The following is a 21,042-nucleotide window of genomic DNA, read 5'->3' on the forward strand; positions in this document are numbered from 1 at the left end:
TTCATTTGCTATTATTTTCTCCCATTCTGAAGGCTGCCTTTTCACCTTGCTAATAGTTTCCTTTGTTGTGCAGAAGCTTTTAAGTTTAATTAGGTCCCATTTGTTTATTTTTGCTTTTATTTCCAATATTCTGGGAGGTAGGTCATAGAGGATCTTGCTGTGATGTATGTCGGAGACATAGAAAACCCTAAAGACTCCACCAGAAAATTACTAGAACTAATCAATGATTATAGTAAAGTTGCAGGATATAAAATCAACACACAGAAATCCCTTGCATTCCTATACACTAATAATGAGAAAACTGAAAGAGAAATTAAGGAAACAATTCCATTCACCATTGCAATGGAAAGAATAAAATACTTAGGAATATATCTACCTAAAGAAACTAAAGACCTATATATAGAAAACTATAAAACACTGGTGAACGATATCAAAGAGGACACTAATAGATGGAGAAATATACCATGTTCATGGATTGGAAGAATCAATATAGTGAAAATGAGTATACTAACCCAAAGCAATTTATAGATTCAATGCAATCCCTATCAAGCTACCAATGGTATTCTTCACAGAGCTAGAACAAATAATGTCACAATTTGTATGGAAATACAAAAAACCTCGAATAGCCAAAGCTATCTTGAGAAAGAAGAATGGAACTGGAGGAATCAACCTACCTGACTTCAGGCTCTATTACAAAGCCACAGTTATCAAGACAGTATGGTACTGGCACAAAGACAGAAATATTGACCAATGGAACAAAATAGAAAGCCCAGAGATAAATCCACGCACATATGGACACCTTATCTTTGACAAAGGAGGCAAGAATATACAATGGATTAAAGACAATCTCTTTAACAAGCGGTGCTGGGAAATCTGGTCAACCACTTGTAAAAGAATGAAACTAGAACACTTTCTAACACCATACACAAAAATAAACTCAAAATGGATTAAAGATCTCAACGTAAGACCAGAAACTATAAAACTCCAAAAATCACTTCTTAAGAGATGTACGGGTAACATATCATTGTTGTTGCTGTTTAGTCACTAAGTTGTATCTGACTCTTTGCGACCCCATGGACTGTAGCCCGCCAGGCTCCTCTGTCCATGGGATTCTCCAGGCAAGAATACTGGAGGGGGTCGCCATTTCCTTCTCCAGGGGATCTTCCTGACCCAGGGATCAAACCTGCATCTCCTGCATTGGCAGGCATATTCTTCACCACTGAGCCACCAGGGAAGCCCTCAGAATATTTTTAAAACCCACTTATAGGTCACGGGTCCTACACAAACAGGAGATGGGAGTCATAGGATGACAAATATCAGGCTCAGCATAACATTATTCTAAAATGTGGTTTTAGGATAGATAAGCAGGGACTTCGTTGGTGGTCCAGTGGCTAAGACTCCGAGCTCCCACTGTCGGGGACTCAAGTTCGATCCTTGCTTGGGGAACTAGATCCCACACACCACAAGTAAGACCCCCAGACTGACAGTTCAGTTCAGTCGCTCAGTCGTGTCCGACTCTTTGCGACCCCCATGGACTGCAGAACGCCAGGCTTCCCTGTCCATCACCAACTCCCGGAGCTTGCTAAATAAATAAAAATTTTTGAAAAGTACCCGATGCACTTAACTCTTATCTAGGCACCTATTTAAAAAAAAAGATAAATAAGCAGACACCAGTGGGAAGAAGCAGTCTGTGTGCCAGCCCCTGGTGTCGGGGGCACAGAGCAGACACCTGTCAGCCTCCAGGCAGCTGGAGGGCATGTGTGGGCAGTTAGCTTCACCCTTGGAATCTGAGAGAACAGTGAGTGACCAGAGTCTCATTGGTCCTGAAAGGAGCTCATCCACCCCAACCCACAAGCCCACTGTCCACAAGTCAGGGCCCTCTCTGAAGATGTTCTTGCTGATTCTGCTTTTCCTGGGACTGGCAGATGCCTGCATCCCCCGAGAAGGTAAGCCCAGCTCCTCCTGCCCTCTCCCCCTCCTCTGTTTCTTCTTACCACGGGCGGGGGCCTGGTGGCTGGCCTCAGAGAGCCTCCTCGGGTCCAAGTCCAGGCTCCTTCCCACTCCCTGTTTAGAAATTCTCAATTCCCCTTTCCTTGGTGAAGATGGAGGGGTGGGCGAGGTATCATGGCTCCTGCCCTTGGAGACACACAGACTTGTGTCTGAACCCTGGTTAAATCACTGACTTCTTAGGTGGTGTGGTAGTAAAAAGAATCCACCTGCCAAGGCTGGAGATGCCAGAAACTCAGGTTCAAACCCTGGGTCGAGAAGACTCCCCTGGAGGAGGAAATGGCAACCCACTCCAGTATTCTTGCCTGGGAAATCACGTGGACAGAGGAGCCTGGCGGGCTACAGTCCATGGGGTCGCAACGAATGGGACATAACTGAGCACTCCCAACAGTCTGTGGCACCGGGGGTGGGAGTGACTGCCCCGCAGAAGTGGTGCTAACCTGTCCTCAACACGCTTTATCAGAGATGGCGTGTTGGCGAGGTGTCTTACTACCCGTGATGTTAAGTTTGATCACCAACCAGCTACTATTTTCGCCTTTATAATTGGTAGATAATCTGGCTGATATCACTGGGAACTTCGCAGATATTCTATTCCTCCTCAAACTTTCCCCCCACGAATTGCAGCATCCATCTGTGGATCTTGTCTGCCAAAATGATTGCTGTAGTATTTGCACAATGGTGATTTTCTATTTCTCTTATTTCTGCTACATGTATCCGTTGGAATGCTTCTGTGAGGAAGACTCAATGCGTCTGTTCTTTTTATTTATTCAAGTAATTATATCAATACAAATGCACAGATATTTATTTTAACAACAAAAAGTAACAGCTTATCTTTTGATGGGTGGAAGGGGGATGGCCACAAGTTCTCTTTTGGACATGCTAAGTGTGAAGAGCCTGTAAGTTGTGCAAGACCTCCATGGGTCACAGGTCCCATGAGAGCAGGGTTTGTGATGTCTTATTTTCTCTTGTACCAGCATCTCGCTCCCCACCAGTGTCACAAATGCCTACATAGCAGGAATTGAGTCTAATTCACCTGCACCCCCATCATCGAGCACAGACCAGTGGCCAGTATATGTGGCTAGTGAATGTTGGATGGATGGATGATGCAGGAGAATGGATGGATGACGGGTGGATGATGGCTAGATGGATAAATTGATGGATGGTGAATGGTTGGATGGATGGATGGAAGGATAGATGGATGATGAATGAATGGAAGGATGGATGGATGACAAATGGATTATGGTTAAATGGTAAATTGAAGGATGGTGAACGGGTGGATGGAAGGATGGATGGATGGTGAATGGGTGGATGGAAGGATGGATGGATGACAAATGGATGACGGTTAAATGGTAAATTGAAGGATGGTAAATGGGTGGATGGGTGGATGGAAGGATGGATGGATGGTGAATGGGTGGATGGATGGATGGAAGGATAGATGGATGATGGGTGGAAGGATGGAAGGATGGATGGTGAATGGGTGGATAGAAGGATGGATGGATGGTGAACAGGTGGATGGAAGGAAGGATGGATGGTGAATGGGTGGATGGAAGGATGGATGGATAATGAATGGATGGCAGGATGGACAGATGATGAATGGATGATGGTTAGATGGATAAATCAATGGATGGTGAACAAGTAAATGGATGGATAGATGGATAATGGGTGGCAAGAAGGATGTGTGGACTTAAGTAGCTTTACTGATAGACTGGATGGGTTAGTGCATCTCCAGTGACACTTTCAGCTCTGGGCTCATTGGGCACTGCAGTGATCTGAGTCTAATGCTGAATTCTCTCCCTGCTCCCTTCTTCCTGTTCCTGCTGGGATCCGGATGGCCTAACACTTTCACCTCCAGTTGCAACTGAAGAAAAAAGTAAGAACTGTGGACATCCCAAGTCTGTATTCCCATAGCCAGTTCCTCTCAGACTCATGTAGATTTTAGGACCCCTCTGGGGATTCTGGGGAAAAGTGGGCTTCATCTTGGGGGAAGCAAGCCATTGACATCTCTGTCTTCTGGTGATGCCTGCTGCCCAAAGGGCTGTTCATTCATCCTTTTGTCTGGAGAAGACAGGCCCAGTAGGTGAATGGAGAGCTCTTATCAGAAAGAAAGAATAGTTGGAATATTTTTACTAGAGTTATATTCTGACACACACACATATATAAATAAAATCTATCTCTAAGATTCATTTACAAAACTGTAATGCTAAAGAAGTGTTCTCCGAATTTACGGTTGCTGGAAGAAGAATGAGGGGAAGGGATAGTTAGGGGGTTTGGATGGACATGGACACACTGATGTATTTAAAATGGAGAACCAACAAGGACCTACTGTACAGCACAGAAAACTCTGCTCAGTGTCGCGTGGCAGCCTGGATGGGAGCGGGGTTTGGGGGAGAATGGACACATGTATATGTATGCCTGAGTCCCTTCGCTGTTTACCTGAAGCTATCACAACATTGTGGGTTGGCTATACCCCAATACAAAATTAAAAGTTTTAAAAAAAGAAGTAGAGTTCTCAACATCCTTGCCAATAGTGTAACCGAGCTGTTTGATCTTTGTCTAACTGTACATGACAAACTACAAAAAAACAGTCTCTCATGAAATCCCTCCACCTCTAAGGATAGGCTAGGCTAAATGAAGGAAGACTGAGTGCACACACAGAGTGGCTCTTAGAACAAGACACAGCTTCTCATTCTGGGGCCCCATCCTATCTCGGGCTTCCCTGGTGGCTCAGCTGGTAGAGAATCCGCCTGCAATGCGGGAGACCTGGGTTGGATCCCTGGGTTGGCAAGATCCCCTGGAGAAGGGAAATACCCACTCCAGTATTCTGGCCTGGAAAATCCCATGAACTGTATAGTCCATGGGGCCACAAAGAGTCCGACACGACTGAGTGACTTTCACTTTCAGATGAAGGAAGAAAGGAACGCATGCAGAAATCATCTGAGGTGGATAAATGACTGTTAATTCAAACTTCTCTCTTGCTTTTTTCTTCCATGTTGATCCCCTGACTCCTGGTCTTGTTGCCCTTTTCCAGTCAAATGTAAGTCTTATCTCCTTCTCCCTATGTAACTAGGGAGCCCTTCAACCGGAGGAGGAAGGGGGACAGGGGACAGGGGGATGGCTTTTCGACCTGGGCAGCTCACAGGATGCTCTCAATCTCAGCGTGGCTCCAAACCCAGAGCCTGCAGATCCCTGGGGCCAACCAGATGGACTTCGGGGAGGTCGACCAGCCTCTGTAATCTTGTGCAAAACTGGGTGTGAGAGACAGAATCTCGGTGGTTTTCTGGGAATATGGACTTCATAGCTTCAGTCAGATTTTCAGTAAGACTCTGTGCTCTAACACGTACAACCCGCCTGGACTGCATTGTGCAGATTCATTGGTGGGTTGTAGATGAGAGAAATAGGGTGCAGGCTGGCCAAGGCTCCCTCCTTGCCAAGTATTAACCATCCTGGTCTCTGACTATCGGTTGTCATGGAGACCCTTGTCTGCCACCCTCCGGAGACTCAGGTGTAAGGGGGGTGGGTGGTTGGATGCCCCAGACCATGGTAGCTCAGGGTTTCTTGACCTCTGGGGTAAATGTGTCTCTAAAGAGGCCTATGGGCTTCCCTGAGGGCTCAGGGGTAAAGAAACACTTTGGTTCCATCCCTGGGTCGGGAAGATCCCCTGGAGAAGGAAATGGCAACCCACTCCAGCCTTCTTGCCTGGGGAATCTCGTGGACAGAGGGGCCTGGCAGGCTACAGTCCATGGGGTCGCAGAGTCCATGGGGTCGCAGACATGACTGAGTGACTGAGCACGACGCACAAAGAGGTCTATGGCTCTTAGAACAAGGCACAGCTTCTCATTCTGGGTCCCCATCCTGTCCTGGAACCTGGGGGATGCAACGGGGTATAAAGGATGAATTAATGCATTTCACCTTCTCTCTGATCCCCACCGGCCACCTTTGAACCTCTCCTTCCTGCTGTTTGCACCGAGTCAACAGTGCTGAAAGGTGACATTTTTGTTCACTCTCTCTCCCTTTGGGCTCTGATTGCCCTTAGCTGACGGGGTAATTTTTGCCTGCCTTTCAAGGACCTTTCTTCTTGTGACTGTCCACAGCCCAGCTTCTAATCTAGAGACATAAAAGGTTGAGACTGGATATCTTGATGAAAAGAAAATACTGCATCCCTCTCTCCTTCCCCTGTAAAAACTAGTTGATCAGAAATTGAGCACATTTCTGTGGTCCACTTGTGACTAAAGGGAAGCCATTTGGTTGTAGAGCTCAATTCAGGTCTATCTGAGATCTGTGGAGGAGGAAATGGCAACCCACTCCAGTATTCTTGCCTGGAGAATCCCATGGACAGAGGAGCCTGGCGGGCTACAGTCCATGGAGTCACAAAGAGTTGGACACGACTGAAGTGACTTAGCACACATAATTCGTCCTTCTTCTGTCTCCATGCCCCTCACCATGGACATACATGCAATCATCTCCATGTAAGCTTGTTATTGTTATCAGTATATAGACAACTTAACCCCAACCCTGAGATGGATATTAACATACTCATCTTGTGGGTGAGGAAATAGAAGTTTATAGAGGAAGCTGGAGAGATCTACGTTTGAATTTTTTCGCTTTCACTCATCCACTGTGTGGGGCTTCAAAAATTAATACAATATCTCAGAGCTTCAGCTATTCTCATTGACAACATGAGGACAATTCGCTAACCTGGGAGGGTTGGTGTAAAATCAGTATAAGGAAGGAGTGTTGGGCTTTTTTCTAGAGTCAGTGAAGAATAGTGTCTTTCTCTCTCTCCTACCTGGCTGAAGAATGGCCCATGACTGTGTCCACCACCCCCGCCCCCCGCTCACTTAAACCTCCCTGAAATCAAACACAAAGCCACTCTCAATAATCTCACCTAACCGCTCCCCGCGCCCACAGTGGACTCTATTTCCACGTCTGTCCCAGCTCCCGGCATCTGATCTTACTTTTGGTTTTCTACTCATGGCTTCCTCTCCGTGGTCCCTGGTCCCACCATTCTGTATCACGTCTGTATCCTCCACCACCGTGCCAACTCTGGATCGACCGCTCTCAGGAATCGTAGGTAAATACCTCACCACATTCAAGATGCCCTCAGACTGTGAACTTTGGGGGGAAACTCTGAGCAAGATTTTCTGGGCATTTGACATATGTCTGGAGCCATGCTTGGGTGATGGAAACCCAAAGATGGATCACATATGCTCACTCTTTAGGAACTCAGAGACTGATGGAAAACAGACACACACAAAACCCAGAAATTAGATTAGAGACATTGATGTCTGCTAGCAGTGATGGAGCTGGAAAAAGGGATGATGGGAATAATGAGGAGACCCTAAGTCATGCCCGAGCTCTCATAGCCATACTTTCCAAAGGAGAGAGCTTCTTAAATCCACTGCATGGGGGAAATTCACTAATTAGGTGTATTTCCTTCTGTTGCATTTGCACATCTTTCGTTATGTCTTCTTCCCCAGGTATGATGAGCAGGCTGTCAGTGGATGGTAAGTGAGAATTTTGTCTTCTCTGGTGTTTCTCTTCTCTTGTCTAAAAGGTAATGCAGATTTATGGAGTCTTTTGTGTTTTTAGTTATTTATTTAAATTCAGTGTTTCGTTTATTCATGTTTTCTTTATGTATTTCGGAAGAACCATTCAGACTGTATATGATCACGTTTTGTCTCTTAGAGTTTTAAGGTAATGGAAATTTTTATTAGTGTAGAATGAGAGCACTAGAATTTTGCATGAGAAATATCATGCGGTAGATTGTTTTAAGTTGTAAAAGATATATGCTCATGAGAAAAGTTGTAGGGACATAAAATGAGAGCCAAAATCTTCCTGTCTGTCCTATTCCCAGTTCTACTGTCTTGAAACAGCCGCCACTACTCGTCTCCTGTGTGTTCTTACAGGAAATACGCTTAGATACGTATATCTTCAACGTTCTGAGGTCATGACTCAAATGACTGGGCCAAAGAGCAGAGGTCTTTTAAATCTGGACAGAGGTTTAACAAATTTACAGTTCCATAAGCCGCCTACAAGCATGCTAATTTTCCCACACCTTCAGCAACATGGGATAGCATCTAGCTTTCTGATTTTTCACAATGGGATGGATGAAAAAACTGGCCCCCGTGTTCACAGGTAGAGAGGCTGAACCCCAGCAGAAGTTCCTGCTGTATCTACTACTATCCAGTCCAATGCCATCATTCATGTTTTCCAGTAAAGGACTGCACTTTAAAAGGACTTAGTGACTAAGCCACAGAGATCTCTTCAAGAAAATTGAAGATACCAAGGGAACATTTCATGCAAGGATGGGCACAATAAAGGACAGAAGTGTCAAGGACCTAACAGAAGGAGATGAGATTAAGAAGAGGTGGGAAGAATACACAGAACCATACAAAAAAAAGTCTTAATGACCCGGTAACCACAATGGTGTGGTCACTCACCTAGAGCCAGACACCCTGGATTGTGAAGTCAAGTGGGCCTTAGGAAGCATTGCTATGAAAAAAGCTAGTGGAGGTGCTGGAATTCCAGCTTAGCTATTTAAACTAATAAAAGATGATGCTGTTAAAGTGTTGCACTCAATGTGCCAGAAAATTTGAAAAATTCAGCAGTGGCCATAGGACTGGAAAAGGTCAGTTTTCATTCCAATCCCAAAGAAGGGCAATGTCAAAGAATATTCTAAGAAGATAACTGCAAAAGTAGACATAATGAAACAATGGAAATAAAGTATTAATTATAGCGATACTGATGACTGCTGAGGGTCTTAGTCTGAAGATGGTTCTCTCTTCAGTGGAAAGGAAGACCAGAGAACATTAGAGAGAGGTTCTGGACAAGTTAGCATCATTTTGAGACTTTTGAGAAGAAAGAGAATTGTAAAGTGAATTCGATATTAGATTCCATATTCCCACGTGACTCCAAAGGAGTGATAGTGAATCTGTGTCCACCTGAGACCTTTCCCGCCATCCCCAGGGGCTCCTGTCCCAGTGCACAGGGCACGCTTGGATCTGGAGCTCCAGGGAGACGGAGACGGGAACTGGACTTCCAAGGGTAGATATGCCTGGCGTTTCAAGCCAGCTCTGTTCTTTACCAGCATATGGGACCCTGGGGCAAGTGTGTTCTCTTCTCCCATAGAGTAGGGCTAGTAATCCACACTATAAGGGATGCTTCCTAATGTTATAATAAACTATAACATTTTATATGTTATAAAAAATATATGATGTTATAATTAAATCTAGGAAAAACTCAGGTACTAGGGAGCTGGTTGAAGTGGGCTCAGCTCCCTGCATCCCGTTTGTCCAGGGCTCCTGGAGTCCATAGCCCTCCTCACTGCTTCTGCTCTTGCAAAGATAACAGTTTCTCACTTCTCTCCCCTTGGGCTGCTGAAGAGCTCTGTGCTTTCTCTGCGTTCCCATCACCGTGGAAGCAGAACCCTCCTTCACCGGTTCCCATGAGAAATCGGCTGAGACCTATGAGTAACGAGCCTCGATGAAACGAGAGCATGCAGAAGAGCCAGAGCCCTGAGCAGATAGATGGTCTTCTCCCATCTCTGCTCACTCTCTCTCTCTTCTCATCTCCCATTTTCCTTCTTCCCACACTGCCTGTGGAATTCCAAGACCTTTTCCTTCTCACAAGCTGAATAACACAGGACTCCCTAACTCCTACCCTCGAAGAATCCTCTCCTTTCAGAAATATCAGAGCTTTATGGGCCAAGACCTCCCTCCTTGGAAAACAGCCAGACTTCACAAATAGCGAAACACACTTCTTGGTCAACATACGACATGGCTATAAGGCAAAGATCAACGTCAGATAGACATTATTAGGTAAAATAACCTAAAATAACCTCAGATCCAGAGTTGAGTGTGGATAAAGCCATATAGTCAGGACTTCCCTGGTGGCTCAGTGGTAAAGAATCCGTCTGCCAATGCAGGACACCCAGCTTCAATCCCTGGGTCGGGAAGATCCCTTGGAGGAGGGCAAGGCAACCTGCTCCAGGATTCTTGCCTGGAGAATCCCACGGACAGAGGAGCCTAGCAGGTTGCAGTCCATGGGGTCGCAAAGAGTCAGACACGACTGAGCAACTAAACAGCAACTACAGAGGCCATAGTCATGGCTCACAGACTGGAAACCATCTGTAGAGACATGAAAACTGACAGCCAGAAAGAGGCAGAGCTTCCGAGGCTAAGTGGTAACTAACAAAAATGTCATGTGGGACTTCCCTCGTGGTCCAGTGGTTAGCAAGACTTTGCCTTCCAATGCCAGGGCCGTGGGTTCCATCCCTGGTCAGGGACCCAAGGTCTCAAATGCCTCGAGGCCCAAAAGCCAAAACAGAAAACAATATTGTAACACATTCCATAGATTTAAAAAATGATCCACATCAAAACAAAATTCTTTAAAAACCTTTCATGGAGCATCTTGGAAAAGCCAGTACATTTCAGGGCTCTGCTTGGATCAGTTATTTTAAGCCTCATCACCCCTGTGAGACGGGTGGATCCCATTGTAATCCAGAGTGACTCTGTGCGCCCAGGACATGCCTAGTTTCAGCATTAAAACACTCTCACCCAGTGAACCCCTTTCAAGTCCTCCAAGCAGGACAATCTGTTGTCCCGTTATAATTGCACTTTTATGAGAAAAGCAAGCCCTAGAGAGATGGGGTAAGTTGCCCAAGTGCTGGGTCCACATCTTTCCCTGATCGCCCGTCATTCTTAGGATGAAGCCCGAGGTCTTTAAAGTGACCCACAGAGCCGGGCGTCATCTAACTCTGGACGTTCTTGTCTGCCGGTCATCTTTGCCTGCCGTGTCCCCTCAGCAGGTCTCTCTCCATCCTTCCGAAGCTCCAGACTCCTTCCCACCCAGGACTGTCCCACCGCCGGGAACGCGTCTCTGTCTCTCCCCTCCACAGGTCTTCACCCGGCTAACCCCTCCTCATCTTTCAGGTGTCAGACTCCGTGACAGTTCCTCCAAGACGCCTTCCCTGGCACCCCCACAAGGTCAGCAGGTTCCGGCCGCACCCCGAAACCCTAGCCCTGCCCCGGATGGGTTTCTGACTCTTGAGGCCACCTCTCTGGCCTCCGCTCGCTCGTGCTCCCCGAGAGTAAGACCCTTCTCCTCTCGCTTTCCGTGCAGCCCACGCACCCTGCACACACTAGAGGCCCCACCGATACTTGTTAGAGAGAGAGGCAATGCCCGAGCCCCACCCGCCTCGTGTCCAGTAGCGCCTCTGCCTCTGTCTCCTCTGACCGGTCAGGGAGTCTCATTTTGCAGTGTCCTTATTTCATGGTGTCTTAACGCTGATCTCTGTCTTCCCTCTGCACCTCTGTTGGAACCTGGCTGCCTGCACCCTCGCCTCCAGACAGAACAGAGGAAGAAAGTAAGTGCTTTTTCAATCCCAAGTCTGTGTCCTTGAGATGACATTCCTGTAACCCTCTCTGGGATTACAACTTGTTGTTGTTCAGTTGCTCAGTCGTATCTGACTCTTTTGTGACCCCCTGTGGACTGCCGCCCACCAGGCTCCTCTGCCTGTGGGATTTCCTCATTAAAAATTCAGGGGAGGGGAAATTCCCTGGTGGTCCAGGGCTTAGGACTCTATTGGGTTTCAGCCTTAATTGGAGAACTAAGATCCTGCATGTCCCACAGTGCAGCCAAAAACAAAACAAAACAAGCTGAAGTGGAAAAAAACAGTGGGGGGAAGTGTTGGTGCCGGGCTGGCATTTAGATACTGTTTTGGGGTCAAAAGCAAAACTGTTGCAAATGGGCTGCAGTCAGGCTGTGCTTGTAACATTTAACAACCATTTCTGTGGGGAGAGGGTGGGGAGGGGAGCCCTGGTTTGCAACCATTGCCAATTTCTGTGGTGTAAATGCTTTAGCTCTGGGCTGATCTGAAGCCACTAATTAGGCTTGGCAGTGGCTTGCGAACATTTTGCAAATTTAACAACCATCTCTTGCAAGCCAGCTCTGGCACAGCCCTGGGTCTCAGCGATGTTGCTCTCGTTTGGTGTGTAAATTGCTCCCATGAAAAAGGGCCTACCTTCCAGAAGGAAAAGTTTGGTGGTTCTTGGGAGAGAAAGGGGGCCATGCTCGTTGGAGAGTGGGGGCCACATTCTAAGGAAGACAGACGTATGCCCCCCAGGTCAGGTGAGCTGGCGAAGCACCCCTCTCTCCGATCTCTATTGTGCCTCCAGGGCAGGGTCTTGTCCACCGCTCACACCCATGACCTAGAAACCTGTCTAACACACACGGGCTCTACTACTATTCTTGAAGCAAAAGAGAGCTCCCTTCTATGGCTGATGGATGTAATTTTTGCTAATGGGAAGGGGTGGAGGAGAACCAACATTGGAGCATCTACCTCTATGATACTACTGAATCCTCACCATGGCACTCTGTGCCAGACGGAACCCTAGTTTTAAGGCATGGCTCCCCCGACTGGGGCTTCCCTGGTGGCTCAGTGGTAAAGAACCTGCCTGCCAATGCAGGAGATGTGGGTTCAATCCCTGGTTTGGGAAGATCCCCTGGAGGAGGAAAGGGCAACCCTCTCTGGTACTATTTTTGCAGTGTTTTTGCGCGTCTATAATTAGTGCACAATAAAAGCTTACAAATAACTTGAAGAGTGTTTAATGAGTGAATAAAGGAATGTGCTGGGGGTGTGTGTGTATTTGATTCTATTCTCTTGCTCACTTTTTTTTCCATGTTGACCCTCTGATTTCTGGTCCTGCTGCACCTTCCAGTAAAAAGTGAGTTATTCTTCCTTTTCTGTGGTAATTCGGGTGTTTTCAGCCACTGAGACAAAAAAAGTAAACAAAAAAGAAAAGGGAATCTTTGGATTGTTCTCACCTGGGGACCTGGGTTGAGAGAGGCCCTCTGCTAACAGGGTGTCCATCTATCACTCTTGACTCTGAAGGGGGCTCAGACTGACCCACCGGGGTCCACAGGCCCCCTGAGACAGCACGGATGATCCCCAGAGTTTGTGGGAGGCAGGGGTGGGTCTGAGGCTGTATGTGTGACTGGGTGTGTGAGAGCACGGCCATCAAGGCCTCCAGATTTTAGCAGAAGCCGAGGACCACAGCCCCAGAACGCAAGAACGTTCTGAGCTGTGTGTATTTGTGGAGAGGACAGTTGAATGAGGAGGAGCTCAAAGCCACGGCTTCCTCTTTGCCCAAGCTTCCTCCCTCCTGACCTCTCAGGAGAGAAAGGAGATAAGAGTGGGGCAGGGCATCTTCTGAGGACCTTCCTCATCTCTGGGGGACCAACGCTCAAGGAATATGGGTGTCTGGGGAGTCTGTCCACCTGGATAATCAGGACTCCAAAGGACGCAAGTGTAGCAGAAGCAGGCAGAGTCCCCACCCTGGCCCCTGGCCGCCCATGAGATCTGGGGGCACCCTCATCCCACCGTGATGGGAGGGTCTCTCCGGAGGGCCAGCAGGGTGGGATGAGCCGGGAAGAAGCCAGTCACGCCTTCTCAGCCTCTTCCTTTTCTGTTGATGCCCAATGGCTCCCGCTGGAACTTCTCCTCCCCACCGCGCGCACCTCGACAGTCCTGAAACGTGAGTTTCTTTTTTCATATTGTCCTCACCTCTGTCTTGTTCCCTTTCTTGTCTCTGCAATGGGATCCCTTCCCAGCCATGGCCTCACTGATCAGAGAATCTTTCTGTTTTTTTATTAATCCGGGAACTGGAAAAAAATGGCTGTATGACTTTCACTTTCTCAAAGGCGGGGTGTCTTATGAGAACCAAGCCCCTGGTCAAATCAGGGACATGGGCAAGGTTCTTATGACTATAGTGATGACAGTAAGGAAAATTAGTTCAGGATTTCCTGGGCGCTGGGCACGTTTAATACATTTTGTTGCATTTCCGCACCAGGTAGGCATTATTCACCTGATGTGTGTCAGGGGCCTACAACATGGTGATGGCAAATATGTGGAGCAGGCGTGGCGGCTGCCCTTCCAGCCTGACTCTGATCCAGCACCAATTCTTCAAGCCACTACGTGCTGTTGTTCAGTCGCTCAGTCGTGTCCAACTCTTTGCGAGCCCATGGACTGTAGTCCGCCAGGCCCCTCTGTCCATGGGATCCTCCAGGCAAGAACACTGGAGTGGGTTGCCATTCACTTCCCCAGGGGATCTTCCTGACCCAGGGACAGAACCCTCGTCTCCTGCATCGGCAGGCGGACTCCTGACGACTGAGCCACCAGGGAAGCCCCTTCAGCCACTAGATTTCCGCTCTAACCCACATGGTGGGGCTTCCAACACTCTCCCCTTCACGGCTCAGCACCGCCTCCCTGGGCTCTGTTCTCGTCTGCTCCCAGTCTCCCCACCTTCTGATCTTATGACTTTTTTTTTCCTTCTATGGTCTCATCTCTCGCGGCCCCTTGGACTCTACACTCTGGACTTTGTCTGCAACCCTGAACACCACCCTGCCTCCCGGACCACATTTTCTTCTGGATGGATGACATCAGAGATCCTAGGTAAATAATCTCACTCCATGCATGCCCCGAGATTTTGGCATGGAAAGTTTGTTTGGGAAAAGAAAATTCTTTTCTTTAAAAAGATTTATTTTTAGCTGTGCTGGGTCTTCGTGGCTGTGTGTGGTTTTCTCTAGTCGAGGGGAGTGCAGGCTACTCTCTAGAGGTGGTCTCGGGCTTCTCCTTGCAGTGGTCTTCCTGTGTTGTGGAGCAGGAACTCCAGGGCATGGCTCAGTAGCTATGGTTCCTGGGCTCCAGAACACAGGCTCAACAGTGGTGGTGCTTAGATACTCCTAGGCATGTGGGATCTTCCTGGACCGAGGATCAAGCCTCTGTCTCTCCCGCATTGGTAGGCGGATTCTTTACCACTGAGCCACCAAAGAAGCCTGGGAAGAATATTCTTTTTAACTCTCCGTATGGGATAGGACCACGCAGGGCGGTGGAAAGCCAAAGATGAACCTCACATGCTTGTACCTCTAGATAAACCCCACACAGACTGATGAGGGGACAGGCAGATAGTTTTAAGGCAGTATGAACGTCCTGAGGGGGAACCGATGAGAAGACGTGAGAGGAAGCTCGGGGTGCGTCAGCTGCACTTGTTGGTCTAAGGGCATTTAGCACACTGCCTTTGGCAATTCCATGTCTACATTGTCTCCGCAGGTTTGCTGAGCCTCCAGGTGCTGAATGGTAAGTAGTGACCATGCTAATTGGCCCCACCATTTGGTTTTGCTCCTGGACACAAAAATATAGACTTCTCAGCTTTTCTTTTTTTAATGTTGGAAGAGTCTTTAAATAGCATCAAACCTTACACTCTTGGGGTTTTTTTAAATTTCTTTCTCAATTTTTAGTTGAAATCTTACACTCTTTATCATCATCATCTGAACATGATAAGTGTCTTTTTTTTTCATTCATCCAACAACAAATGCTAATTAATATTAGCCACTCTGTGCTCAGCCTGTTCTTGGTGTTAGAGACACAGTAAGGAACAGGTCAGAAATCTGCGTCCAGATAGAACTGATGAGAAGAGAAAGAACACGAATAAATAGAGAAATAGTGGGTTAGAAGTCTGTTGGACGCTAAGCCCTGTGAAGATCGCAGAGGAAGGGAGATGGGAAGGCAGGGCAGGACAGAGGGATACGTTTTCAAAAGGTGATCAGGGAAAGTGACTTTGAGCAAAGACTTGGAGGAGGTGAGGGAGGCAGTCACCAGCACATGTGGGTGAAGGGTGTTGGTGGTAGAGGGAATAGCAGGTGGACAGGCCACGAGGCCATGTAGTGCCTGAGACCAGTGACTGCCAGGGGCCGGGCGCATTCTCGCTTCTCCTTACCTGGGCGCCCAGAACTGCTCTTTATGGTTCGGTCTCCATTCATTTCAGAATTTGTTGATGATTTCTTTTCTTCCTTTTCCCCCCTCCTCTTCCTTCCTTCCCTTCCTTCTTTGCCTCTTTCTCTTCCTCTTTTCAGAAGAATCAAGCGGCTGCAAGGAAGAAGGTAGGTGCACGGCGTCACGCCTGTTCCATCGACACGCCTGTGAGTCCCCTCGGTCTGCGTGAAGACAAAGCCTTAAGGAGACACAGTTTCAGGTGGCCAAGGTCTGGGCTTCAGAACCAGAGAGGATGCCTTTCTGAGGGGCAGCCAAAGCCTTCAGACCACCCGGCCCCCTCGTACTGCCCCCTGGTACCAAGGAGACCGAGCACACTGAGCCGTGACTGGGAAACGTCTTGGTTTTTCTCAGTCGCTTCTTCTGTTGATCGCTGAGGTCTAAAACGGTTCCTAGAGGTGAAGAAGGACGTTGAAATTGATCCCAGCACTGCCAAATAAATAAGTAAATTAAAAAAAAAAAAAAAGATTTCCATACATTCAGCTAAAGACGCTGAATAGTTGATGCTTTCAAATCATGCTGGAGAAGATTCTTGAGAGTCCCTCGGACAGCAGGGAGATCAAACGAGTCCATCTCTATTCAGGAGATCAACCCTGAATATTCATCGGAAGGACTGATGCTGAAGCTGAAGCTCCAATACTTTGGCCACCTGGTGTGAAGACTCATTGGAAAAGACCTTGATGCTGGGAAAGATTGAGGGCAGGAGGAGGGGGCGGCAGAGGATGAGGTGGTTGGATGGCATCACTGACTCAATGGACAAGAGTCTGCGCAAACTCTGGGAGATGGTGAAGAACAAGGAAGCCTGGCGTGCTGCAGACCATGGGGTCACAAAGAGTCGGACACGACTTAGCAACGGAACAACAACGATGAAGGGACAGAGAAAGGAATTACAACTACGAAGCAAATTCTCCAAGAAAAGGGGAGGGGGTGTGCCTTCCTGAAAGTTCAATTAAGAGCTTTTTTTTTTTTTATTTCATTTTTCCCTTTACACTGGTAATGTTCTGGTTTTTGACCAGAGGGCCTGTTCAATGAGGTGAGTTATACATGTCAAAAATGCAGAAATAGCAGAGCTAAAACCACAAGATCAGTAAAATAGTACTGAGGGAGAGTTTATTGTGCAAGGAAGAATAGTTCTTAAACTGGGAGCTTTCAAATTCAAAACTGATATGAGATGCAGGGGCAGGGTGTTCTTCCCAGGGTGGCTTATAACGTGAAATTGAGGAAATTGTTTATGTTTTAAAATGATGGTTATTGCAATGGGGTCTCCTGAGGGCACAATGGTTGGTTAAAAGGGGACTATCTTCAACCATTTTGGGGGAGATGATTTAAGTTCCTCTCATGATTATCAGAGACATTTAAAAGAAACGACTTAAATTTTGCTTATGTTCCTGAAAGAAGCTAGATTTAATTTAACATCCAGGACTCACCTGGGTTCCTCCACTCCGGGAATTTTCAAGGGCCATCTCCTTTTTAAAAAAAATCTTATTAGTATTAGGGTTTTTTGTATGTAATATTAAAATGTAATGTAACACTTTCTTTAAAATTTAAACTGTGAAAAGAAGAGGGAAAGAATATTGAGCAAGTAAAACTGGGCTTGTGCCCCAGATGGGGTCTGGAATGAGGAGGTGACAGGGTCAGATCTGGTGTTAGATCCCTGTGGGCCCCAGTGGGAGCTGCTCTGGGAGAGAGGACTGTGGAGTAGAAGGCTGGTGCAATGGCAATCAGGAGGAGATGTGAGACTGGTGCCTTGCAGATGGACAGGGGAGATGGGGGCACCCGGTAGCAATAGACCACATTTCAATCCGAGGAGCAGGTAGATTGAGGGTGTGGGGTTCAGAGGGAGATCTGTGTGGACAGAGTTGTGGGAAAGGCAGGATGTCCGCACAGAGGGGTGGCAGGCTTTCACGTTGGTCATGTCTACTTGGATCTCCCCAGTGAAGTTCCTCCCAACGGCCACCACCCCCAAGAAGCCGCTGAAGAAGAAAACCGGATGGAATGGGCTGAGATGCGCCTATATGATGGTCACCTTCTTGTTTGTGTCCTACAATAAAGGAGACTGGGTAGGAAGAGCCGGGTTCCTAAAGGTGGAGAGGGAGGAGGAGAGAGTGGGAGCACAGAGGAAGGGAGGGAGGAGCTGCGTACCTCGTGGGGGAGGAGGGGGGTGAACAGATGGAGGGAGGAGGGGGTGGGGGGAGCGCAGAGGAAGGGGAGGAGGAGCCGGGTATCCAAGGTGTGGGCAGGATGTCGGGGACGGCAGTGAAGATGGGGAGCGCCCTGCCGCACTTGTAGGAGCAGTGCTACAGGATTTGGGGTGAGAGACGAGGAATCTGGAAGGGGCAAGGAGATGAGCCCCAGCCTTGCACCCTTGCTTAGATCAGTGATTCTTTAATGGGGGTGACTTTGCCACCCAGGGGACACTCAGCAGCGCCTGGAGACATTTCTGGTTGTCACGTCTCGGGGAGGAGGTGCCACTGGCATCCGGTGGGTAGAGACGAGGTGCGTGGCTTCCACAGGACGACACCCACAACTAAGGCTGACCTGGGTCAAAGTGCCAGGAGTACTGAGGTTGAGAAACCCCCAGGTTAGAGCATCGTGTCGTTTACTGGGATGGAGTGAACTGGCTGGAGGATCGGGCAGTAAGAGGGGAGGCTGAAGAGATCAACCAGATCACGGATGTCACCCCCTGCCCCGAGTGGGGGGCGGAAAGGGAGGCAGGCAGGAAAAAAGAAAGGAGGCGTGGGGCGGGATAGAGGGAGAGTTAGAGTCGTCTCACCAACGCCATCTCTTTCTGCTTCCGCTCCCCCCCTTCTTCGACCTCCCAAGTGTTACTGCCATTACTGTGACCCGCAGGTGGACAACAGGTATGTCCCACGGGGAAGAGGGCTTGTCCACTGCTGGGCGGGGGTGGGGGCTTGGTTCGAATTCCCCAGGTGGGTTTGGAAATGTCAACTGAAGAGTCACAGAGTTGAATGGAAAGTTTCAAGTTCATCTCCCTAATCTCAAGCCACAGCTTACCAATGATAAGGATGTGGAGAGCAGAAAGAATTCATTTATGAATTCCCTCAAAGGTTATGTGGGATTTTTTTTCTAAGTTGTGGCAGAATACAGATAATATAAAATTTACCGTGAGTGATGTTTCGTACACTCACAATGCTGTGCAATCCTCATGGCAATTTAGCTTTAGGGATGATGAAAACTTTTCATCATCCCTAAAGGAACCTCTGCAACCATAAGCAGTGTCTCCTCCCAGGCCCTGGCAACCACTAAGCATATCTCTCTCTCTCCTTCTCTGGGTTTACTACTCTGGACATTTCATATACATGGACTCATACTATGCGGCTTTTTGTGTCTGGCTTCATTCACTTAGCATAATGTTTTCTAAGGCTATCCAGGCTATAGCATGTATCAGGACTTATTTTTCATGACCAAATAGTATTCCTTTGCACGGATATGTGCCTATTTATTCACTCTTCAGTTGAAGGACATTTGAGCTGTCTCCACCTTTTGGCTATTGATATGCTGCTAAGAACACTGACACACAAAATTTTTCCTTGAACACCTGTTTCCCGTTCCTTGGGGGTACACACCTAGGCGTAGAAAGTCTGGGTCATGTGATAATTCTATGATTCACTTATTGAGAAATGCAGTCAGTACATTTTTATCGAGTAACTGCACTATGATGAATTCTGGATTCGCTAAAAAACGGTTAAATGGTGAATTTTACGTCATGTGAGTTTTCCCTCGATTTTTAAAAACTATAAAAAGTAAAAACAGGTGGGAGCTGGAGTCACCCCCTGGGGCGGTAGTTTTCAGACCCTCTGCAGCAGACCGTGAGCCCCTCTGGGAGCAATGAGATGCTCGACCTGTCCCCCAGAGCCCAGAGCAAGCCTTTTATATTCACCCCCTGCAGCAACCCTAGGCCACCCCAGTGTGCCAGGCTGGGGGTGCAGCAGGGGAGGTCCTTGTGCTCGTGAGGCACGCCCCCTAGTGGGAGGGCAGGGAATAAATCACCTGAGCTTCCTTGAAGGTGCTGTGACAGACAGGAACTGGAGGGCGTAGCTTTTTCCACTGAGTGTTCAGAAGAACCTCTCTTTGAAGAGAAGATATTTGCACAGTGAGATGGTGAGGAGCAGCCGGCCGAGGTTTAGGGAAGCGTGTCTGGTGGGTTGGAGGCGCAAGGTGAGCAGAGTCCACAGAGCAGAGAGCTGTCCAGGATGTAAACTGATGCTTAAATACATTTCCCTCTTCTTTCTTCCCTTCCTTAGAAACAATCCCTGCTGTGCCTTCTAACCGCCCTTCTCCATCTCAGCTCAACCCTCCTCCATCTCCCAGCTAGTCAGTCTGGCCTCTGGGGAAACCTCCGTGTTCCTAGACTGCCGATTTGGAGGGTAATGAGTCGAGTCCTTTGAGGGATAGCACCTGTCTGCCCAGAGGCATGGCCAGAAGGTCTCTGAGCAGAAGCACTGAGAGAAGCTGAGTGAGCATCTGCAGTGGTTTCCTCCACAACGCCTCTTTAGCCTTTTTCAACCCTTCCGCAATGTTTCTGTAATAAAAGGTACATGTGCTGAATGACTGAATGCCTGGTTCTTCCATCGAGACTTAGCTGTGTGGGGTGGCAGTGGAAGTCGTTCAGTCGTGTCTGAGTCTTTGTGACCCCGTGGATTGTAGCCCCCCAGGCTCCTTTGTCCATGGGATTTCCAGGCAAGGATACTGGAGTGGGTTGCCATTTCCTTGCTCCAGGAGATCTTCCTGACCCAGGGATCGAACCCAGGTTTCTGCATTGCAGGCTGATTCTTTACCATCTGAGCCACCAGAGAAGCTAAGAACCCTATCTATCACGTAATTCTAGCGGCAACCCTTGAAGGAGGTTCTACCGTGCTGCTTGCTTTCTAAGTGGAGGATACAGAAGTCGGCTCCTTTCCATATCCCAGCTCCACCTTTTACTGGACTGAAGCTCTGCGGAGGTGATTGGTTTTCACTGCCGCCTTTTACTCTCTATACAATTGGGATATTAACAGTGCGTAAGACATCTAACCACCTGGATGAGGACCAGTTGTTTCGTTCATCAAGAAGTTGGTTAAAACGGGCAATGAAGGGCTTCCCTGGTGGCGCAGTGGATGAGAATCTGCCTGCCAATGCTAGGGACATGGGTTCCATCCCTGGTCCGGGGAAATCCCACACTCTGTGGCGTAACTAAGCTGGTGCGC

At 48.0% G+C, this 21,042-nt stretch overlaps 2 protein-coding genes across 3 annotated transcripts; both read left to right on the plus strand.

Moving 5' to 3' along the window:
• The first annotated feature begins 1,691 nt into the window (after window positions 1-1,691).
• Window positions 1,692-20,404, plus strand: LOC139177012 (epididymal protein 13-like). The gene is made up of 7 exons (XM_070770271.1): window positions 1,692-1,946; window positions 3,860-3,877; window positions 15,074-15,142; window positions 15,919-15,945; window positions 17,771-17,895; window positions 18,659-18,696; window positions 20,101-20,404. Exons 1-7 carry the CDS (start codon window positions 1,757-1,759, stop codon window positions 20,123-20,125), a joined length of 492 nt encoding a protein of 163 aa, XP_070626372.1. The 5' UTR covers window positions 1,692-1,756; the 3' UTR covers window positions 20,126-20,404.
• On the plus strand, window positions 5,075-15,142 carry LOC139177334 (epididymal protein 13-like). 2 transcript variants are annotated; one of them, XM_070772393.1, is made up of 6 exons: window positions 5,075-5,991; window positions 6,943-7,078; window positions 7,485-7,511; window positions 10,938-10,991; window positions 11,354-11,371; window positions 12,726-15,142. In XM_070772393.1, the coding sequence occupies exons 2-6, from the start codon at window positions 6,979-6,981 to the stop codon at window positions 12,779-12,781; spliced, it is 255 nt and encodes an 84-aa protein (XP_070628494.1). In that variant the 5' UTR covers window positions 5,075-5,991; window positions 6,943-6,978; the 3' UTR covers window positions 12,782-15,142. The 2 variants fall into 2 exon arrangements, with proteins under 2 accessions (XP_070628494.1, XP_070628492.1); XM_070772391.1 differs by having other exon boundaries at window positions 5,075-7,078.
• Window positions 20,405-21,042: the final 638 nt, after the last annotated feature.

The sequence above is a fragment of the Bos indicus genome, chromosome 18, assembly GCF_029378745.1.
Source record: "Bos indicus isolate NIAB-ARS_2022 breed Sahiwal x Tharparkar chromosome 18, NIAB-ARS_B.indTharparkar_mat_pri_1.0, whole genome shotgun sequence".
Classification (NCBI taxonomy): domain Eukaryota; kingdom Metazoa; phylum Chordata; class Mammalia; order Artiodactyla; family Bovidae; genus Bos; species Bos indicus.

Bases quoted from the DNA above. Each gene is read 5' to 3' on its own strand.
- LOC139177012 (XM_070770271.1), top strand. From the start codon at position 1,757: ATGTGTGGGCAGTTAGCTTCACCCTTGGAATCTGAGAGAACAGTGAGT. The intron at 15,946-17,770 runs GTAGGTGCACGG...GGATCTCCCCAG, and splicing joins AAGCGGCTGCAAGGAAGAAG to TGAAGTTCCTCCCAACGGCC. The intron at 18,697-20,100 runs GTATGTCCCACG...TCCCTTCCTTAG, and splicing joins GACCCGCAGGTGGACAACAG to AAACAATCCCTGCTGTGCCT.
- LOC139177334 (XM_070772391.1), top strand. From the start codon at position 6,979: ATGGCTTCCTCTCCGTGGTCCCTGGTCCCACCATTCTGTATCACGTCT. The intron at 7,079-7,484 runs GTAAATACCTCA...CTTCTTCCCCAG, and splicing joins ACCGCTCTCAGGAATCGTAG to GTATGATGAGCAGGCTGTCA. The intron at 7,512-10,937 runs GTAAGTGAGAAT...CTCATCTTTCAG, and splicing joins GAGCAGGCTGTCAGTGGATG to GTGTCAGACTCCGTGACAGT.